The sequence below is a fragment of the Pseudorasbora parva genome, chromosome 9 (genome assembly GCF_024679245.1).
Source record: "Pseudorasbora parva isolate DD20220531a chromosome 9, ASM2467924v1, whole genome shotgun sequence".
Classification (NCBI taxonomy): Eukaryota; Metazoa; Chordata; class Actinopteri; order Cypriniformes; family Gobionidae; genus Pseudorasbora; species Pseudorasbora parva.
In genome coordinates, this window is record NC_090180.1 from 1,407,032 (window position 1) to 1,426,905 (window position 19,874).

The 19,874-nt window shown below is 37.6% G+C and overlaps 1 protein-coding gene across 1 annotated transcript; it reads right to left on the reverse strand.

Moving 5' to 3' along the window:
• Positions 1–3,173: 3,173 nt before the first annotated feature.
• LOC137089415 (uncharacterized protein KIAA0040 homolog) lies at positions 3,174–11,410 on the reverse strand. The gene is made up of 2 exons (XM_067452988.1): positions 11,236–11,410; positions 3,174–5,481 (listed from the first exon to the last, which is right to left on the reverse strand). Exon 2 carries the CDS (start codon positions 4,995–4,997, stop codon positions 4,659–4,661), a length of 339 nt encoding a protein of 112 aa, XP_067309089.1. The 5' UTR covers positions 4,998–5,481; positions 11,236–11,410; the 3' UTR covers positions 3,174–4,658.
• Positions 11,411–19,874: the final 8,464 nt, after the last annotated feature.

Sequence of the window (19,874 nt, forward strand, 5' to 3'; positions counted from 1 at the left end):
CTCAGTGAATTGGTTGTTCTAGCCTAGCAGTTAATGTTTTAACCTAGTGAATGGGTTGTTTTATCCCAGCAGTTGGGTTGTTTTAACCCAGTGAATGGGTTGTTTTAGACCCGCTGTTGGGAAGTTATTAGGTCTCTAATGCCGAGTTCACACCACCCGATTTTAGGCCTGATTTTGACTCATCTACAGGTTTCACGAAATGGCAAACAAATGCCCGAGATCATCAGCAAACCATCGGCAGATCAGAGATAATCGCCGATGCCCGCGAGATATTTGGCTAAATATGTGGACCTGTCGGAGATTCAGACCTGCTGTGTAAAATGAGTTCTGACTGAAAATCTCATCGGCGATGACCGACAGCCAATGAGAGAGGAAGATACAGGACAGCGGGTGGTTCGGGGAAGAGTTATAGACCAGAATATTAGTATTTTAATAGATATATTTACAATTCTATCAAACAGAAACAAAGCTGAAACATTTGCCATGGTTTGACATGTCCGCAGGCTGAAGTGACCCCCAATTATGTGATATTTAGCCCTGGGAATGCTAATTTAAATTGGGATGGGAACACTGCCAAAAAAAACATATATTTTACCCCCAGGAACGCAATTTTTACAAGGGAATTTTTACACGCGTGTTTAGTTGGGAAACGTGGTTTGCTCACCGGAGAGAGAGTTGTTGGCTTTACAGTCATGCTGTGTGAAACCTCCTGTCTCCGATCCATCCATCACAGCAGATATTAAACGCTGCCCCAGATGGTCAGCAGTGTGGAAGAGCAGCGAGAATCCTGCAGTCTGAATTTGGCATAAGCTGCACTCTCAAGGCAAGCACCGCACCTCACCGCACCTTCTAACACTGCTCATTCCCCTCTGCAAGCCCCGCCCACCCAATTTGATCCCAATTAAGACTTTCACACAGGCTTTATTAACGGCACCTGTGCCCACACTCAAAAAAAGCTTTTCTTACTCAGTATTTTTGTCTTGTTTCTAGTCCAAACACCTAAACATTCTTACATTAAGAAATATTTACTAGACAAGTTAAAATTGTCTTGTTTTGGGAAAAAATTACTCGAAATGAAGAGAGTTTTTGCTTAAAATAAGATAAATAATCTGCCAATGGGATAAGAAAAATAATCTTGTTTTAAGAATTTTGAACTACGTAGGACAAAAATACTAAGTAATAAAAGCATTTTAAAGCATTTTTTTTTTTGCAGTGTACTTGGATTATTAGAAATAATCTCATTATTGGTGCATGAAAACGTACAATGTAAAAAATTATATGTTCAATGACAACACATGTTTTTACATTGTTTTAACTCATCAAAATAAATTACGAAATGTTTTTTTAATTAGTTATACAAGATGTAACTAATTTTTTAAAGTCAGTTTAACATAATTTAAGTCGATTCTACTGCAAAAGTTCAACATGTGCCTTTTTTTACAGTGTAGTTACAAGGATTTTGAAAATTGCCATCTTTGTGGGGTTAACGTAGGGTTAACACACACACACACACACACACACACACACACACACACACACACACACACACACACACACACAATTTCAAGACCTAAAAACCCATTTTGAATTCCCATGCTGGTTTTAAAGGTGCACTATGTAAGATTTTTGCAGTAAGATATCCAAAAGCAACTAGGCCAGTGTTATATATTTTGTTCAGTTGAGTATAGGGGTGTAACGATATATCGCAATATATAAAAATGTGACGATATGTATCATTGATGGAAACGATATGATTCGTGATATAGAGGTGTTTTATCCAGGCTCAGCTTACTGTAGTCGGCCTGTTTATAAGTTATAATTCACCCAAACACACATTTACAAATGTACCACAAATGTAAACTCAGTCATCATAAACTCACCATCAGGTCGTTTTCGTTTCACTCCCGAACACGAATGAAGATATTCTTTCTGAAACCTGAGGGATTTCTGTCCCTCCGTCCATTTGAAGTCCATTATTCCTCTCAAACTTAAAGATCCAAACAAATGTCATAAAGACATCGTAAAAATAACTAATGGAGTGTCTAATCCGATCCAGTCTTCTGGAGACTCGAGCGATGGCTTATGATGAACAGATTTACTCATAATGTAGTAAACACGGACGCTCAGATGATCACGGAAACAACACGAGAGAGTAACGGCAGAATTAAGTTCCTGGATGAGCTAAAGTTAAACATTTACAGTTTGAGACGAGCGGCCATGTTGACACGATTTCTTGCGATTAGAGCTGTGACGGATTGCATTGATCATCGGAAGCGCACACCTCAAAGTCAAAGCGCAAACAGCATTTAGATCACCAGATCACATTTAGTTTCAGTACTATGATTGTTTAAAGCATTAAGATGGTTTATTCTTATATGTATAGTTTATTAATAGCGGAAGAGAAGGAGTTATGCCTGAGGGGAAAAAAATGACGTTTGCGGAGTTTCAGTGACATTATTATATTAAACGACTATATAAAAAACACGAGATGCATGGCAGTTAAATGAAAAAACGCAAGGTTTGGAGATGCATTTTTATTTTGTTAAAGTTGAACTTTTTAATTAAGTGCCGCATTTGTAGAATGCCATGTCATGTGAGACTCGAGAATGATCAAACACGTCAGGTGCATGAATTTTGCACAAAAAAATCCATAGAAAAGCACTGCAGTCAAATGCAAAAACACAGCTCTGCAAAGCAAATCAAAGTCTAACTGGTGTATAATTACAGATATGCATTTCTTTTCACCTAAAATATGGGTTTTGGGAAAGTGGGATGACCATATTTTGATTACACACAAAACCAGGACACACTGCAAAAAAGGCTTTTCTTACTTGGTATTTGTGTCTTGTTTCTAGTCTAAACATCTAAACATTCTTACATTAAGAAACATTTACTAGACAAGTTAAAAGTATAGTCTTGTTTTGGGAAAAAAACCTCACAATTAAGAGAGTTTTTGCTTAAAGCTGCTGTCCGTAACTTTTTTTGTGTTCAAGATTTACAAAAATTATATAATGAGAATGTACAACATGAATCCATTTTCCAAACCGTGTTTTTGTCTTACCCTGAATCATTATGGTCCACTTATAATAAGTAAGGGATAATGTCCACCCAGCCGGTTGTTATCGCAGAATAAACCCCTTCAGAGCGATCAGGACCCCAAGGCGAAGCGGAGCGTCACTCTGAAGGGGTTTATTCTGCGATAACAACCGGCTGGGTGGACATTATCCCGCTTATTACACGGCTACTCGTCTCAAATACATAACTATTAGACACAAAATATTGTCTTGAGATTAAATATTTTATTAGCTCTTACGCAAAGCTTCCGCGAAGAAAAACAGTTCCAGACTGCTTTAAGCCTTTATCTATTGCTGCTAAATGTTGAAGATGATGCTGAAAGGGTTAGTTCACCCAAAAATGAAACCAAGCCTCTGATTTACTCACCCTCAGGTCATTATAGGTGTTTATGACATTCTTCTGTCAGACAAATACAATCAGAGTTATATTTAAAAAGTCCAGGCTAACGTTAATCCCAGCAGTAGCTGTAGTTGTGTTTGAAGTCCATTAAATGCAGCTGTCCGTCAAATAACGTGCTCCACACGACTCCGATGGGTTAATAGAGCCTTCTGATTCCAATCGATGCGTTTGTGTAAGAAAAATATCTATATTAAAAACTATAATTATAAAGGAAACCCGCCTTGAAGTCTTCCATTGTAGCCCACGGCTGTTTGAGCCACAAGATGGCGCCAGCGTTAAGCACAGAAATAAAACCGGTCAAGATAACTCGCAGTACCCGGATGAGCGGTGTGTGTTATCTGGGAATAACATACCGCTGGAATGAGCGATTGACCAATCAGAATCAAGTATTTCACAGAGCCGTGTAATAAGTGTTTATGTTGGGACTATTTCAGGCCAGACTGGTCGGTACCGCTGTGGAGGAACACAGTCCCTGCGTGATCCGCCATAGACATAAACAGAGAGAAGTAGATCCGGCCGCAGTGTTCTTCCGCATGACGCATGCAGCTCTGTTTATTAACCACTAGAGTGCAAAAAGTTACGGACTGCAGCTTTAAAATAAGATAAATAATCTGCCAATGGGGTGAGAATAATAATCTTGTTTTCTGTTTAAATTAGAATTATTTTTCTCACCCCATTGGCAGAATATTTATCTTATTTTAAGCAAAAAAAACCTCTTCATTTTGAGTTATTTTTCCCCAAAACAAGACAATTACTTTAACTCGTCTAGTAAATACTTCTTATTTTAAGAACTTTTAGATGTTTGGACTAGAAACAAGACAAAAATACTGAGGAAGAAAAGTATTTTTTGCAGTGCACTTGGCCCGGCAATGAGATGCTCAAACGATACTCAAAGAAAGATGCCTTATACATTTAAAGTATGCCCCCTCTGTAAAGATAGAAAATTGTTATATTACTAAATACTATCTATAACCAAAATGTCTGTTTGGTCACCCTCGGGAAAGCCTTTCAGGACCGCACACACATCATAAAACATATTCATTCACTCCCAAAATTCACTTATATACAAAAACTCTTCTCTTTTTTACATTCAGGCACATCTTTAGGAACCAGTGCTTTTGTACCTTGACATGTACCAGAAACATAAATAAATATAAATTTGTATTGTTTAACGTGGATTTTTTTTACACCGTAGTGAGTGCAAGTCTGTCACTACTCAAGGGATCTGCTTTGACCGAGATCCACAAGTCTTCACTGTTCTGGCCGCCGTTTTTCTTCTTCTTCTTCTTCTTTTCATATTTCTCGTTTGTCACCGAGGTCTCGCCTTTGCCGCGACAGCACCGGCATCTATCGGCATTTCGACAGCAGCAACAATGACAGCAAATCAGAAGAGAAGTAAAGAGCACAACCAGCGGCAAAGTTAGAAGCACAACCAGGCAAACCGTGTTGTAGATGCTCTGGTCATGCTTGGCTGAAGCCAGGCTCCACATATGATTGAAAAACTGCAGGATTGCCTCTTTCATGGTTCAGCGAGAGTCCTTCAAATCCCTGTAGAGATCAAATCCAATGTGATCCGAGATGTAAAGCCACTGTAGATCCGATTAAACCAGTAATTAGCATGGGATTTCTATCTAGAGATCAAGAAACTGTCCATTTGATCCAGTTCTAACGTCAGCCTGTTAAATGTGCCATAGTCCCATCCTGAGGAAATATTAAGCCAATCGTAATAAATGACGGATGGACAATCACACAAACCTTGCTATTGCTTTAATCCCAAACCTCACCGTTCATCTCCTAAAACGCCTTGCCTTTGAGGTCTAACACCAAAGCGCTGCTTATGAGAAGTTTCTCTGTGACTTTTGTCGATTTGTATCTTGTCTGCGAGGAGATCGTGGGTTGTGTTTATACTGGATGGATTGCTCTCAGCTCGAGTCCCTCTGGAGACTCCAGCTCTATTTTAGTCTCTTCTGCATTGACTCTCACAGATGTGATGGAATGGGGGCATTTCTGGAGAGAGAGAAACAGAAAGAAAGAGCAGAAGTTAAGTCAGCTGTGGATCCTCCAATGGTTGCATATCTCTCAAGAGTGCACAGCGACAAGTCAAACCAGGTCTAACAACCAATCTGTATGAGCCTATGAGTGGGCAATGCTTAGGGTTGGGTGCTCGACTCGTACTTTTAAGGGCATTGACCAAATTATGTTGGTAACCGGTGCAAAATGTTCCTACCTGATAACATTGGCGTAGGAACAGGTGGGGTCATGTCCCCCTCAATACTGGAAAATGCTGCATTTTATCTATGTCTTCATTTGATTACCAGAAAATGCACAAGACAGATTTTGTGGGAAATCTTTTCATAGAAAAAAAATAATTAATTATATATATGTGTGTGAGTGTGTGTGTGTGTGTGTGTGTGTGTGTGTGCGCGTTACTTAACTAAATTAATAAAAACAACCATTTATATATAAAGAAGTTTCTTCTGCTCATCAAGCCTGCATTTATTTGATCAAAAATACAGATTTTAGTTTTTTTAATAGTGTGATATATTATTACAATTAAAATTATTTGTTTTTGAATGTATTCTCCTTTAAATGCTGATGTATTTCTGTGCTCAGAGCTGAATGTTCAGGATGGTTCCTCCAGTCTTCAGTGATCATGATCCTTCAGAAATCATTCTCAGATGAGGATTCATTAGGAGTGTTGGACACAGCTCTGCTGACTAATGTATTTGAGGAATAAAAGGTTCAAAAGAACTGCATTTATTCTAAATAAAAACATATTTTCAAATAATATAAATCTCTTTTACTATCAATTTTTATCAGTAGTGTATATTGTTGTTACAACATTTTTAAAACATTTGCTTTTTTTATTATTATTATTTCTTTTACTTTTTATTTATCAAAGTATTATAAAAAGTATCACAGGTTATGAAAATATATTAGTGAGCAGAACTGTGTCCAACACTCCTAATGAATCACAGAAATAAATCAGCATTTAAAGTATAATCAATTGAAAACCAATTATTTTAAATTGTAAAAATATATCACAATATTACATTGAAAACAAAGAAACATATACATGAATAATAAATATATTACCAAAACAATGAGAAATAAGCCATTATTTCAACAGACCGAAGAACTGAACACGGACGTCATTCCCCAAACCATGATGGCAGGAAACCCAATAACCGCATGACAGTTAACGGACACGACGGCAGCATAATGTTATGAACAGAACAACAATAATGAAGGACATTTGTACTTTTAAGATTAATCAATGCATTACAGGTAAGCTTAAGTCTCAAGGTTTGGACACCAAGCTATCGGTGGATTGTACTATCGGTGCGTAAATGTATAATAATAATTGATAGTAATGATTATTATAATGATTATTTGCATGTCATGTCAAGGTGTGATGTAATTATAGGCTAGACTTGGCAATAGGTCATTTAGGAGCGATTAAATATTCTCTATTTATACATAGATAAGTATGAAAATTCATTAAAAATGAACCGATATTATACAGTGACCATCAGTTAGAGCCATCAGACGCTTGTTCAGCTCAATCCCCTTCTGTAAACCGTGAGAATATTGAAATGTTTTGAAAGGTTTGATAAATATGATGTAACAAATCCTTCGTTGAAATCATGTGACTACAGACTCGAAACTAAAGGAAAGCTGAATAAAGGAGATTTTCAAAAGAGCCCTGCTGTTCATTTCTTTAAACTACAGAAATTATTTATAAGTTAAGACACTACATGGTCAAACATTTTAACTAGATATAGCCATACTTCCCCTCATGGTTTCCTCACCCTGTCTCATCCCAGATCTTCGTGTCTTTCTTTCTTCAGTTTTTTGAGGAAAACATTCCAGGATTTTTCTCCTCATAATGGACTTCAATGGGAACCAACGGCTGAAGGTCCAAATCAATGAGGAAGAGCTTCAGAGACTCTGATGATCCCAGAGGAATAGAGTCTGATCCAGACTAACCATCACACATTCACTACACTAATAAACATTTATACTTTTTTATGTGTTTTTAAAAGTACTTAAGTATCAAAAGTAAAAAAATTTTTTATTTTTTTTTGTCAACACATTATTGTATTATAGTTGTATAAATGCACATTATGCCATCATGGTTTAAGCCAGTCAGTGACGCTCCATCTGACACACTAGCAGACGACTAACTTAAACTCATTTAAATACTTGTAGAAAAGTTACAAAGCTGCTGTCACTTTAAGGCCGAATGCACGGATCCAATACACTGATACACATCTGATATTCTCACACTGTTCACCTTCACTGAAGACAGAATCAACTTTGTTTATGTGAATCCTCCACTAAATGAGCATTTGGACATCCGTCTTCTTCCATTTTGCTCTAAACTATAAATCAGTGTTTAATAAATGCTGTGAAATCATTGAACTTCACGAGACTCTACAAGAGTGATTCCTGAAAGGCTTTCTGCAAAAACCCAAACACCTTTTAAAGAAGAAAAAAATCATCACTGACTTTCAAAGCTGCGACAGAAACGACTTTCCACTTCAAGGACCTTGATAGAAATGTAGTGGAGTAAAGAGGACGATATTTGTCTTTCAGATGGAGTGAAGTTAAAGTCAGAAGATTACAGAAAAAATAATACTCCAGTAAAGCACAGAGACTCAAACAGTGAACTTCAGTACAGGACTCGAGTAGATGAGCTGAGGGACGGTCCAGCTCTGAGCTCTGGGATCATCAGAGTCTCTGAAGCTCTTCCTCATTGATTTGGACCTTCAGCCGTTGGTTCCCATTGAAGTCCATTATGAGGAGAAAAATCCTGGAATGTTTTCCTCAAAAAACGTAATTTCTTTTCAACATTTTGGACAAAATGTAGGCGAGGAGACTATCAGGAGATGTTCATTCTCCAGTGAACTATCCTTTAATCCTTTTGTATGTTATGAAGGCAAAATAGCACAAAAAATGACCAATGCATTAAAAACAATAAATTTGCCTGCAGTCTTGCCTTCATTAAAAATGACTTAGTACACCTTTAAAAGTGAGATTTACATTGGTTACACTTTACTTTAAGGTGGCATTGTTACAGTCACTGCAAAAAATACTTTTCTTACTTAGTATTTTTGTCTTGTTTCTTTTCCAAATATCAAAAAAAGTCTTACATTAAGAAGCTTTTACTAGACAAGCAAAAGTTATTGTCTTGTTTTGGGGGAAAATTAAGAGTTTTTGCTTAAAATAAGATAAATAATCTGCCAATGGGGTAGTTAATAGGTAATCTTTAATTAATAATCTTAATTTGAATTAGTATTCTTTACCTTACCCCATTGGCAGATTATTTATCTTATTTTAAGTTAATTATTTTCTCCAAAACAAGACAATAACTTTAGCTTGTCTAGTAAATGTTTCCTAATGTAAGTACTAAGTAAGAAAAGCGTTTTTTGCAGTGTGTAATTATATATTTAAATACAGAGTAATATTAACTGTCCTGTAGTTATTAGTATTATTAACTGTAATATTAAGTATATGTACTTACAAGTTAGGGTTTGTTTGCGGGTTAGCGGCATGTAATTTTGCATCATTTACTGTTATTACTATAGTAAGTACATGTAATATATGTAAACAAGGACACTGTAAAATAAAGTGTTAACCAAAAAACTTGTTTCTAAATGTAGTGTTGCACAAATGAAGCCATAGCATCTTGTTTGAGCGACTCATGTGTGCAATATGTTTGCCCTGCTTCCTGCAGACAGTTTCACAACAGGAAATCTGCTTGAGATGTGAAAAACACCAATGAGGAAACTCCCTTCTCAAATACAGACAATTAAAAAATCATCTCAAAGATATTTGAACGCCATCAAAGATTTCGCTCCTCAGCACGACCCGTCTGAAGATGAACAATCACTTTGAGTGTTAATTCTCCGATCCGCAGAGGAATGTAAAACAGGAAGACTCTCTCAGTTTCACACAAAGCCAGGATGGAGCTCCCAACTTCACTGACAACATCACTTTACATGCAAAGACATGCCAAATCAAGCCAAATTCCTCTTGGTTGACAGGTTAGATTCACCTAGATAGCAAAGGTGTACTTTTTTTCTGAGACACCACCAAATTTAACACAGACAAGTACAGGATTAATCTGACCCAAGAGAGGACACTGTCTAAATACAGCACAGGCCCTCAGGGCACGAAATGTGTTTGAGAAAACGAGGGCGAACATGGCTGCACTGCAAAAAATGCTCTTCTTACTCAGTATTCTTGTCTTGTTTCTAGTCCAAACATCTAAAAATTCTTAAAACAAAAAGTATTTGCTAGACAAGCAAAAGTAATTGTCTTTCTTTGGGAAAAAATAACTCAAAATGAAGAGAGTTTTTGCTTAAAGGGTTAGTTCAGCCAAAAATGAAACTTCTGTCATTAACTCCTCTCCCTAATGTCGCTCCACACCCGCAAGACCTCCGTTCATCTTCACACACAGTTTGTGATGTTTTTATTCCCTTTCTGGACATGGACAGTATAGTGTGCATACACTTGCATACGCTCTCGGACTCAATATAAAATATCTTAAACTGTGTGTGAAGATGAACGGAGGTCTGACGGGTGTGGAGCGACATTAGGGAGAGGAGATAATGACAGACGTTTCATTTTTGGCTGAACTAACCCTTTAAAATCTGCCAATGGGATGAGGAAAACAATCTTAATTCAACAAGAACACAAGATTATTTTTCTCACCCCATTGGCAGATTATTTATCTTATTTTAAGCAAAAACTCTCTTCATTTGGAGTAATTTTTCCCAAAACAAGACAATAATTTGTACTTGTCTAGTAAATGTTTCTTAATGTAAGAAGTTTTTGATATTTTGACTAGAAACAAGACAAAAATACTGAGTAAGAAAAGCATTTTTTGCAGTGTGAGAAATCAGCTAAAGTTAAAGCGTCTGTCTCTTTCTGCAAGACCTGTTAAGGAGATATTTACAAAAGCAGAGGACTTTTAAAGAGCGCGGATAAGCCTCCACCCGCCCAGTTTATATTCATGAGTGATTTATATCTCCTGCCTTCCTACTTTGGAGATGCCAAACAGACTTTAAAGTACACTGCAAAAAATGCTCTTCTTATTGGTTATTTTGTCTTGTTTCCAGTCCAAATATTTAAAATTCTTAACTCAAGATGCATTTACTAGATCAGTAAAATGACATATTTTCCTTATTTTCTGGGAAAAACAATCTAAATTAAGAGAGTTTTTGCTTAAATCAGGTAAAATGATCTGCCAATGGGGTGAGAAAAATAATCTGATTTCTGTTTGGGACGGAAACAGAAAATTTCTCACCCCATTGGCAGATCATTTTGCCTGTTTTAAGCAAAAACTCTCTTAATTTAGATTGTATTTTTAAGCAAACAAGAACAAATATTTTATGTCGTTTTACTGATCTAGTAAATGCATCTTGATTTAAGAATGTTTAGATATTTAGACAGGAAACAAGACAGAATGACTGAGGAAGAAGAGCATTTGTTTGCAGTTGTAGAGAGTACAGTCCCGGGTAAACACAATGAGCACCGTGCCATGCAGGACTAATCTGGAAAAAGTTGTTTAAAAGAGTATTAGCCAGAAACACAGAGAATGCATATTTCTCACAAGCTTACACAATGCCAGTCACGACACCGGAGGAACTTAAAATGCCTGAATTGAGTTAGCTGTTCGCATGACATGTGACAAACAGATGCTCATAAGGACAGTAATCCATCATTTCTCAGCCCAAAAGCATTAAACCTTACCGGCTGTGATCAGGGCTCAGTCCAGACGTCTCCTTTTAGCGGAAGACACACACACACACACACACCGCACATATCCACGGCTGTACCTGGAGCTGAGTGTGTGTGAGAGGAGGAGTCTGCTTCTCTAGGCCGCGCGCTTTAAGAAAGAGTCTCTGTGTGACTGAGACACACACACACACACACACACACACACACACACACACACCATTCTCGTGGCTACTTTATAAACTCAACTTCCCCGTGATGTCACAGGACGAAAGGAGGGGGGATTGTTTACACACACCGCAAAAATGCTCTTCTTACTCAGTCATTCTGTCTCGTTTCCAGTCTAAATATCTAACAATTCTTAAATCAAGATGCATTTACTAGATCAGTAAAACGACATAAGATATTTTTTCTTGTTTTGTTGAAAATAAAATCTAAATGAAGAGAGTTTTTGTTTAAAACAGGCAAAATGATCTGCCAATGGGGTGAGATCTTGTTTCTTGTTTCCGTCCCGTCCCACATAATCTGTGGCCATAGCCAACAATACATTATAAGAGTCAACATTTTCTTCATTTTTCTTTTATGCCAAAAATTATTAGGATATTAAGATCATGCTTAATGAAGCTATTTAGTCAATTGTCATATCATAAATGTATTATTAGTAGTAATATGCATTGCTATGGACTTCATTTGGACAACTTTAAAGGAGATTTTCTCAATATTTAGATGTTTTTGCACCCTCAGATTCCAGATTTTCAAATATTGTCCTATCCTAACAAACCATACATCAGTTAATCTAACACTATCCTCTCTGGCTAAAGCAGCACAAAGACTTCACTCTATCAGAGAAAAGCAGAACTGAGCGTTTATTTTGGGCCCGTTCGAGAGCTGAACTTCTCCTATTGTTCCTCTTTCACAGTTTGGACTGTCCTGGCTGCTTTGTTGACGTTTTTGTGTTGAAACCCAGAGAAGTCTTGCTTGGATTGAACATGTTTAACCTTCATTTGATGAAGTAAAACCTATAGACTCATGATATCTCAAGCTTGCGGTTTAGGCTGTGGTTATTCACACCCAACTTTAAGGCAGACTCAGAAATGATCTCTCTCTCTCTCTCTCTCTCTCTCTCTCTCTCTCTCTCTCTCTCTCTCTCTCTCTCTCTCTCTCTCTCTCTCCCTCAATTTTTCAGTTTCAATTCAAATGTGCTTTATTGGCATAACAATTGTTAAAATGTATTGCCAAAGCATTAACATACATATACATACATACATAGGGGAGAACCGGGACGAAAGTAACGCAAGATGTTCTCAGAGCCCTGACTTCATTTGCATTTCAAGCTATGAGTTCAGCACGTTCAGCACGCAACCCTTGATGGACCTGCCAAAAATCATGTGATTTCGTCATCGTTTCCCGCGGTTGGGTCCGAAATATACAGTCTTGTTCAAAATAATAGCAGTACAATGTGACTAACCAGAATAATCAAGGTTTTTAGTATATTTTTTATTGCTACGTGGCAAACAAGTTACCAGTAGGTTCAGTAGATTCTCAGAAAACAAACGAGACCCAGCATTCATGATATGCACGCTCTTAAGGCTGTGCAATTGGGCAATTAGTTGAAAGGGGTGTGTTCAAAAAAATAGCAGTGTCTACCTTTGACTGTACAAACTCAAAACTATTTTGTACAAACATTTTTTTTCTTCTGGGATTTAGCAATCCTGTGAATCACTAAACTAATATTTAGTTGTATGACCACAGTTTTTTAAAACTGCTTGACATCTGTGTGGCATGGAGTCAACCAACTTGTGGCACCTCTCAGCTGTTATTCCACTCCATGATTCTTTAACAACATTCCACAATTCATTCACATTTCTTGGTTTTGCTTCAGAAACAGCATTTTTGATATCAACCCACAAGTTCTCAATTGGATTAAGGTCTGGAGATTGGGCTGGCCACTCCATAACATTAATTTTGTTGGTTTGGAACCAAGACTTTGCCCGTTTACTAGTGTGTTTTGGGTCATTGTCTTGTTGAAACAACCGTTTCAAGGGCATGTCCTCTTCAGCATAGGGCAACATGACCTCTTCAAGTATTTTAACATATGCAAACTGATCCATGATCCCTGGTATGCGATAAATAGGCCCAACACCATAGTAGGAGAAACATGCCCATATCATGATGCTTGCACCTCCATGCTTCACTGTCTTCACTGTGTACTGTGGCTTGAATTCAGAGTTTGGGGGTCGTCTCACAAACTGCCTGTGGCCCTTGGACCCAAAAAGAACAATTTTACTCTCATCAGTCCACAAAATGTTCCTCCATTTCTCTTTAGGCCAGTTGATGTGTTCTTTGGCAAATTGTAACCTCTTCTGCACATGCCTTTTTTTTAACAGAGGGACTTTGCGGGGGATTCTTGAAAATAGATTAGCTTCACACAGACGTCTTCTAACTGTCACAGTACTTACAGGTAACTCCAGACTGTCTTTGATCATCCTGGAGGTGATCATTGGCTGAGCCTTTGCCATTCTGGTTATTCTTCTATCCATTTTGATGGTTGTCTTCCGTTTTCTTCCACGTCTCTCTGGAAACTTGTTTAATAAATAGAAACTCAAAATATTATTGTATCTGAACTACATAATGTGATAAATCATGAAAATAGCACTATTTGTCATGTTTCACTGTGTCATCATAAAATAAAACACACACAATTACCCAATATGCTCACAAAATCTTTTAATCATATTTTAATAAAGGTTGTCGAATCTCAAAAAATGTTCATTGAATTAACTCAAAATTTTAATTTTAATGAACTCAAAATTTTAAGACAACCAGGTGACTTTTGTTTTAAAAAATGGGGGGTATAATCCCTACGTTATGGGGAAAAAATGTCCCCACAAAGATGGCGATATCCGAAATCCTTGTCCTTGTGGGGACATGTTAGGTCCACGTGATAAAAACATCTTATAAATCACACAGGAGGAGTTTTTATGAGAAAGTAAAAATGAAAGTAAAAATCCTGTGATGGGTAGGTTTAGGGGCAGTGTGTGTGTGTGTGTGTGTGTGTGTGTGTGTGTGTGTGTGTGTGTGTGTGTGTGTGTGTGTGTGTGTGTGTGATAGGTAGGTTTAGGGGCAGGGGCAGTGTAGAAGGGGTTAGAAAATACGGTTTGTCAGTATAAAATCCATTACACCTATATGGAAAGTCCAACATGGAAACACAACATATGTGTGTGTGTGTGTGTGTGTGTGTGTGTGTGTGTGTGTGTGTGTGTGTGTGTGTGTGTGTGTGTGTGTGTGTGTGTGTGTGTCACTGATTGGTCGACTCCTCTCTCTTTTTGTGAGTGGCATTAATGTATCTTGCTGCTAGTAGGACACAATCTCTTTTTTCACCTAAGACATGTAAGTTGTGTTTTATTGTTTAATTTTATGAAGTCAGGGCAAAGTATTTAGAATTTAGAATAGAATGTGCTTCTGACAAAGTTCATAGTTAGGGCAGCTGGTGAGGAAGTCTCTCTCTCTCTCTCTCTCTCTCTCTCTCTCTCTCTCTCTCTCTCTCTCTCTCTCTCTCTCTCATAAGGGTGTTAAGTTTATGTGCAGTCCTTCTGATGAAAAATAAAGCAGGCTCCCTCTGAATCCAAATATAGCCCAGGCCGTTCCTAACCAGTCCCAACCGTAGCTCATGAGTCAGTCTAATGAAATGTATCAGAACTGTGCTATGAAAACAGGAGGACGCTCAGCCATACATGGACCTCAACAATCAGCTCATTTACACAGCAAACCTTTTCAATTTCTTTCAATTTTTTTCACCGCTGCTTGATTTCAAACCAAGTGTGAGGTAATATTTGAGATTTGGATATTCCTGTACTTCTTGAGAGGCAGATTTCTCGAAACAGGGAAGTACTCCTTTTAGAAATCACGTAAAGATACAGTCAGATGAATTTGTGCTGAACCCTGAAATGAAGCTTCCTGTCCCACCCACCGTCACATTATATATAGATCAGTGTACTGGAAAGTAATGAGTAAGAAATGGAACATTTATGAATCAAAATCAGTGTGCTTTTATAAATAAAACTTTTTCAAATTTGATATGATTATCCATATTTAAAGTTAGTCAAAGTACCTTTATTTCTTAAATATATAACAGCCAACACACACTCAAAATAAAAAAAATGATGTCATGATGCTGTTCACTTTATTTAAGTAACACTTCTTGATTTAACACCATTATATCAGGTCTCTGGTTCCAGCTGCTTCTTGTTATATTGACATAAAAGCGTTACTCTTTGACATAACTTAATGTTTTTATTTTTAAATAACATGTTTCAATCCAGTAACCCAATCAAACTGGACTTTCACTTCCCATCATGCTTTGCAAAGGGGCCGAATTCGGAGAGTAAATGTTTAAATAAAGTGCTATTTTATGCGTTTTTAACAAGATGAGTAAACGGAGAGACCTTTTTAATGTTTAATGTTGGTATTTAAAAGTGTGTGTTATGTGAGTGTTTTTGGAGGTTATCATTGTGAAGTGTAGAGCATGTGCTCGGGGTCAGGATCTGCTAATAATAATTAAAGCTGCTTTAATAATAAAACACAACTACTTTGGGCATGCCATGATGTCACAAAACTATCTTCTAGCTAGCCAATAAGATCAGGCTTTCTTGTTAGATAACATTTGTAATTACACTGGATTACTTGTTATGGTTTTTGTTTGATATTCATTTTAGAATAATTTAACTTTGTAGTTACCTAATATGCATTAATTCATGCTTAACTAATGCACAGATAATCATGAGTAATTAACGACTCATGAAGAACTAACCCATTTATTAACGATTATTCCTCAACAAGTAAAGTCAGAACATAATGACACCTTTATAATTCATCAGCTGATGATTAATTAAAGCAGACGACTGGAAGCTGAAATGCATGGCTTTGACCCGTTATGGTAATTAACACGTTAATTTACATTATTAGTTAATGTAATATGTTATTAGGAAATTAACACATGATGTCATATTTAATTAATAGCAATTCATATATTACTTAATCTATTAATCATGTCTAATGTTCATTAGCTGCTGATTTAGTGATCATTTATAAATGTGTTAGTTCTTCATGAGTCAGTCATTAACTTTAACACAACTTTAGTAAACGCTCCTATGGGTCATATTTCAAGGACGTGACAAATGACCCATATAGGTGTATTGGTTGGAGGACATGTTGGATATTTTTATACTTTGCTAAAAGTTTTCGGTTCACATTGACATCCACTGTATTTTTTGTCCATACAATGAAAGTCAATGTGAAACGAAGGTTTACTCAACCTCATGTTGTTCTGGACTATCCCTTTAACATCATCTAAGGCATCTCTAGCCCTCAGATTTTTATTTAGATTATTGCTACAGTCTTGGTAACACAATAGCTCAAGATGTTAGGTAGTCTAAACATGACAGAATTGATATTCACACGAAAGCTTAAAGATGAGCTCAGAGATTGTGGCTGAATGTGTGAATGTTTGCTTCCGCCTTTCAGAACATGAACCAAAATGTTTTTTTTTATATATGTTATAACAAGGTCATGTCATTTTTTTAAGTTTAGCTTCCAGCATTCAGTCCTTCCAGCTGACAACTGTAAGCCTAAAATAGAAATATTCATTTGGACCGAACTCGCTCAAGGATTGGGTTCAGCCTGGAACGTATTGAGGCCAAAAACACAAAATAGTTTCAAATAATGCATCCCATAAAAGGCCTCTGGCACATGCTTATTATTAGGTTTCCAGCCCTAAAGGGCACTTCTGTGGTCTTCACACCGAATGTTGACATCTTGATAAAAGGACAAAAGCTCGGGCTTGCTCAGTACAAGATGGTGGATGTTGCCCAAGAGCATGATTTCCAACATGGCTGAGGAACTCAGAAAAGCCTGCTTTTGTACTAAGAGCTCCATTAAAGGGTTAGTTCAGCCAAAACTGAAATGTCTGTCATTAACTCCTCTCCCTAATGTCGCTCCACACCCGTAAGACCTCCGTTCATCTTCACACACAGTTTAAGATATTTTATATTTAGTCTGAGAGCGTATGCAAGTGTATGCACACTATACTGTCCATGTCCGTTAAAACAAACCTTTTTTTGAGTTACCTCAGTGATAAACTTGTGCGTTCAGATGGTGATTTATTCCCGGTGGAGGAGCGAGTTTAGTGATCATCCGCATCTGGGAATCACATGCTCAGTCCAATGATCGTCTGCTGTAAAAATGTCATACACTTGGAATAATAAGAATACAATTATATTTAATTTAATAATAGGAAATTACTAATTATTAAAAAAATTAAATAATTTTAAATTAATAAATTAAATGTCCTTTTAAAAATGAACGGGAATAAGTTAATACAATGCTGCAAATTTAACCTATATAACGTTTATTACTGCCGCCTCATTTCAAATGTTTACGTGTTTTTATTCTCTTTCTCTTTTGAGCGATGATGAAAGATTATTCTTGTAAATACTTTCCAGCATTTCCGTAATAAAAGTGCAGGCTATGGGCCCTATTTTAACGATCTGAAACGCAAGTGTCAAAGCGCGAAGCGCAAGTAACTTTGTGGGCGGGTCTCGGCGCTGTTGCTATTTTCCCGGCGGGATAAATGGCTCTTGATCTAAAATGGGTTGGTCTGAAGTAGCTTCATTATTCATAGGTGTGGTTTGGGCGTAACGTGAATAAACCAATCAGAGCGTCATCCAACATTCCCTTTAAAAGCAGCTGCGCAAGTTCCCTTATGGGTCGCTATTATTATGGCGTATTTACCAGGCGCACGCCATGAGCGGTTCACAGCCGACGTGACTGATGTTCTTGTAAGAGCAGCCCTTACGAAACAAAAATATATTGCAGTATATTGGAAAATTTCATGCAATACATTAGGAAATATATTAACATACATGGGAATTAATATTTATATCTTTCAATATATTGCAATATATTGAAAGCGGCAATCATTTGTATATTTTGCAATATATTACATGAATATATAATATATTTTATAATACCATCAATATATTATTCCATATATTTACAATATTGTAAAATATATTTCAACTAACATATTGGTAAATATATTTTCCTTTCGTAAGGGAGTGAAAGACAGAGGAGTTGTGTTGTATGGGGACGGGAGAAACCCACCCGAAATAGCGTCGGTTAAACAGTTTTTTTATTTTTTCAGTCGATTTTATTTCCTGTTTCTTGACGGACAAACCAATCTGTCAGATGTCCTTATATACAGATATGTCTTGCCACTATTGGGCAAACAGGTCTGATCCTTAATTACTACAATAAGCCTGAATAATTTTTAAGCTAGATTTATGCCTATTTTTTCACATCTTCGTGGCACACCACAATGTGTTAATATATATTTTTTAGTGTAACAATTTATGATTTGCAAAAATAACTGTTGCATCTGTGTAGATTTCATGAGCAAAGTGTATGCGCGTTGTGCACGCTATACATTATGGTCAAGCATGCGCCCTTAAAATAGCAGAATGAACAACGGGCAACGCGCCGCTGACTTTAGACTAGGTTTTTTCTGGTCAGTGGCGCGATTGTTTAATGAAACAGCAAAATAGCACCAGGGATTGTTTGCACCGGAACACGCCTCCTTTTTTAATTTGTTTTTTAATTTGTTCGATTTATATAGTGCTTTTCAAGGCACTCAAAGCGCTTTACATTGAAGGGGGAATCTCCTCAACCACCACCAATGTGCAGCACCACCTGGATGATGCGACGGCAGCCATATTGCGCCAGAACGCTCACCACACACCAGCTGATTGGTGGAGAGGAGACCGAGTGATGAAGCCAATCAGGAGAGGGGGATGATTAGGAGGCCATGAAGGACAGAAGCCAATGGGCACATTTGGCCAGGATGCCGGGGTTACACCCCTACTCTTTTCCCGAAGGACATCCTGGGATTTTTAACGACCACAGAGAGTCAGGACCTCGGTTTAACGTCTAAAGACGGTGCTCTTTGTCAGTATAGTGTCCCCATCACTATACTGGGGCGTTAGGACCCACACAGACCACAGGGTGAGCGCCCCCTGCTGGCCTCACTAACACCTCTACCAGCAGCTACCTGGTTTTCCCAGTTGGTCTCCCATCCAGGTACTGACCAGGCCCAGCCCTTAGCTTCAGTGGGAAACCAGTCTTGGGCTACTGGGTGATATGGCTGCTGGTAATATCACCGCCCATTTTTGCGCTGAACCGCCCAGGGAGCGCAAGTTCATTCACTAGTTTAGCGACGTGCTTCTGTGGAGGGAAAAGCGCGCTTTGCGCGGGGGCAAAATAGGAATGACACATGCGTCGGTGTACAAAGTCAATTGCGCTGCGCAAGATAGGGCCCTATATCTTTAAAATGCATCCAAATTGCAAATTACGATACGGTGCTCTACAGGGGTCAAAAAGGATATAAACAGTTAATTCTGAAGCGATCGCTTCTTGAAAACTCAGAGATGTTGATTCGGACGGCAATTAAATCTCCAGACGGCCTTGTGTTTGTCAGAAAACAGTCGGTATTTCGGCAGGGGATTTTTACGCGGGTGGTGGGAGCAAAACACGGACATTCTGGATTCATACGGCAATAAAATCACAGACTAGCCGCTGTTAATGATGAAATACCTGACGAC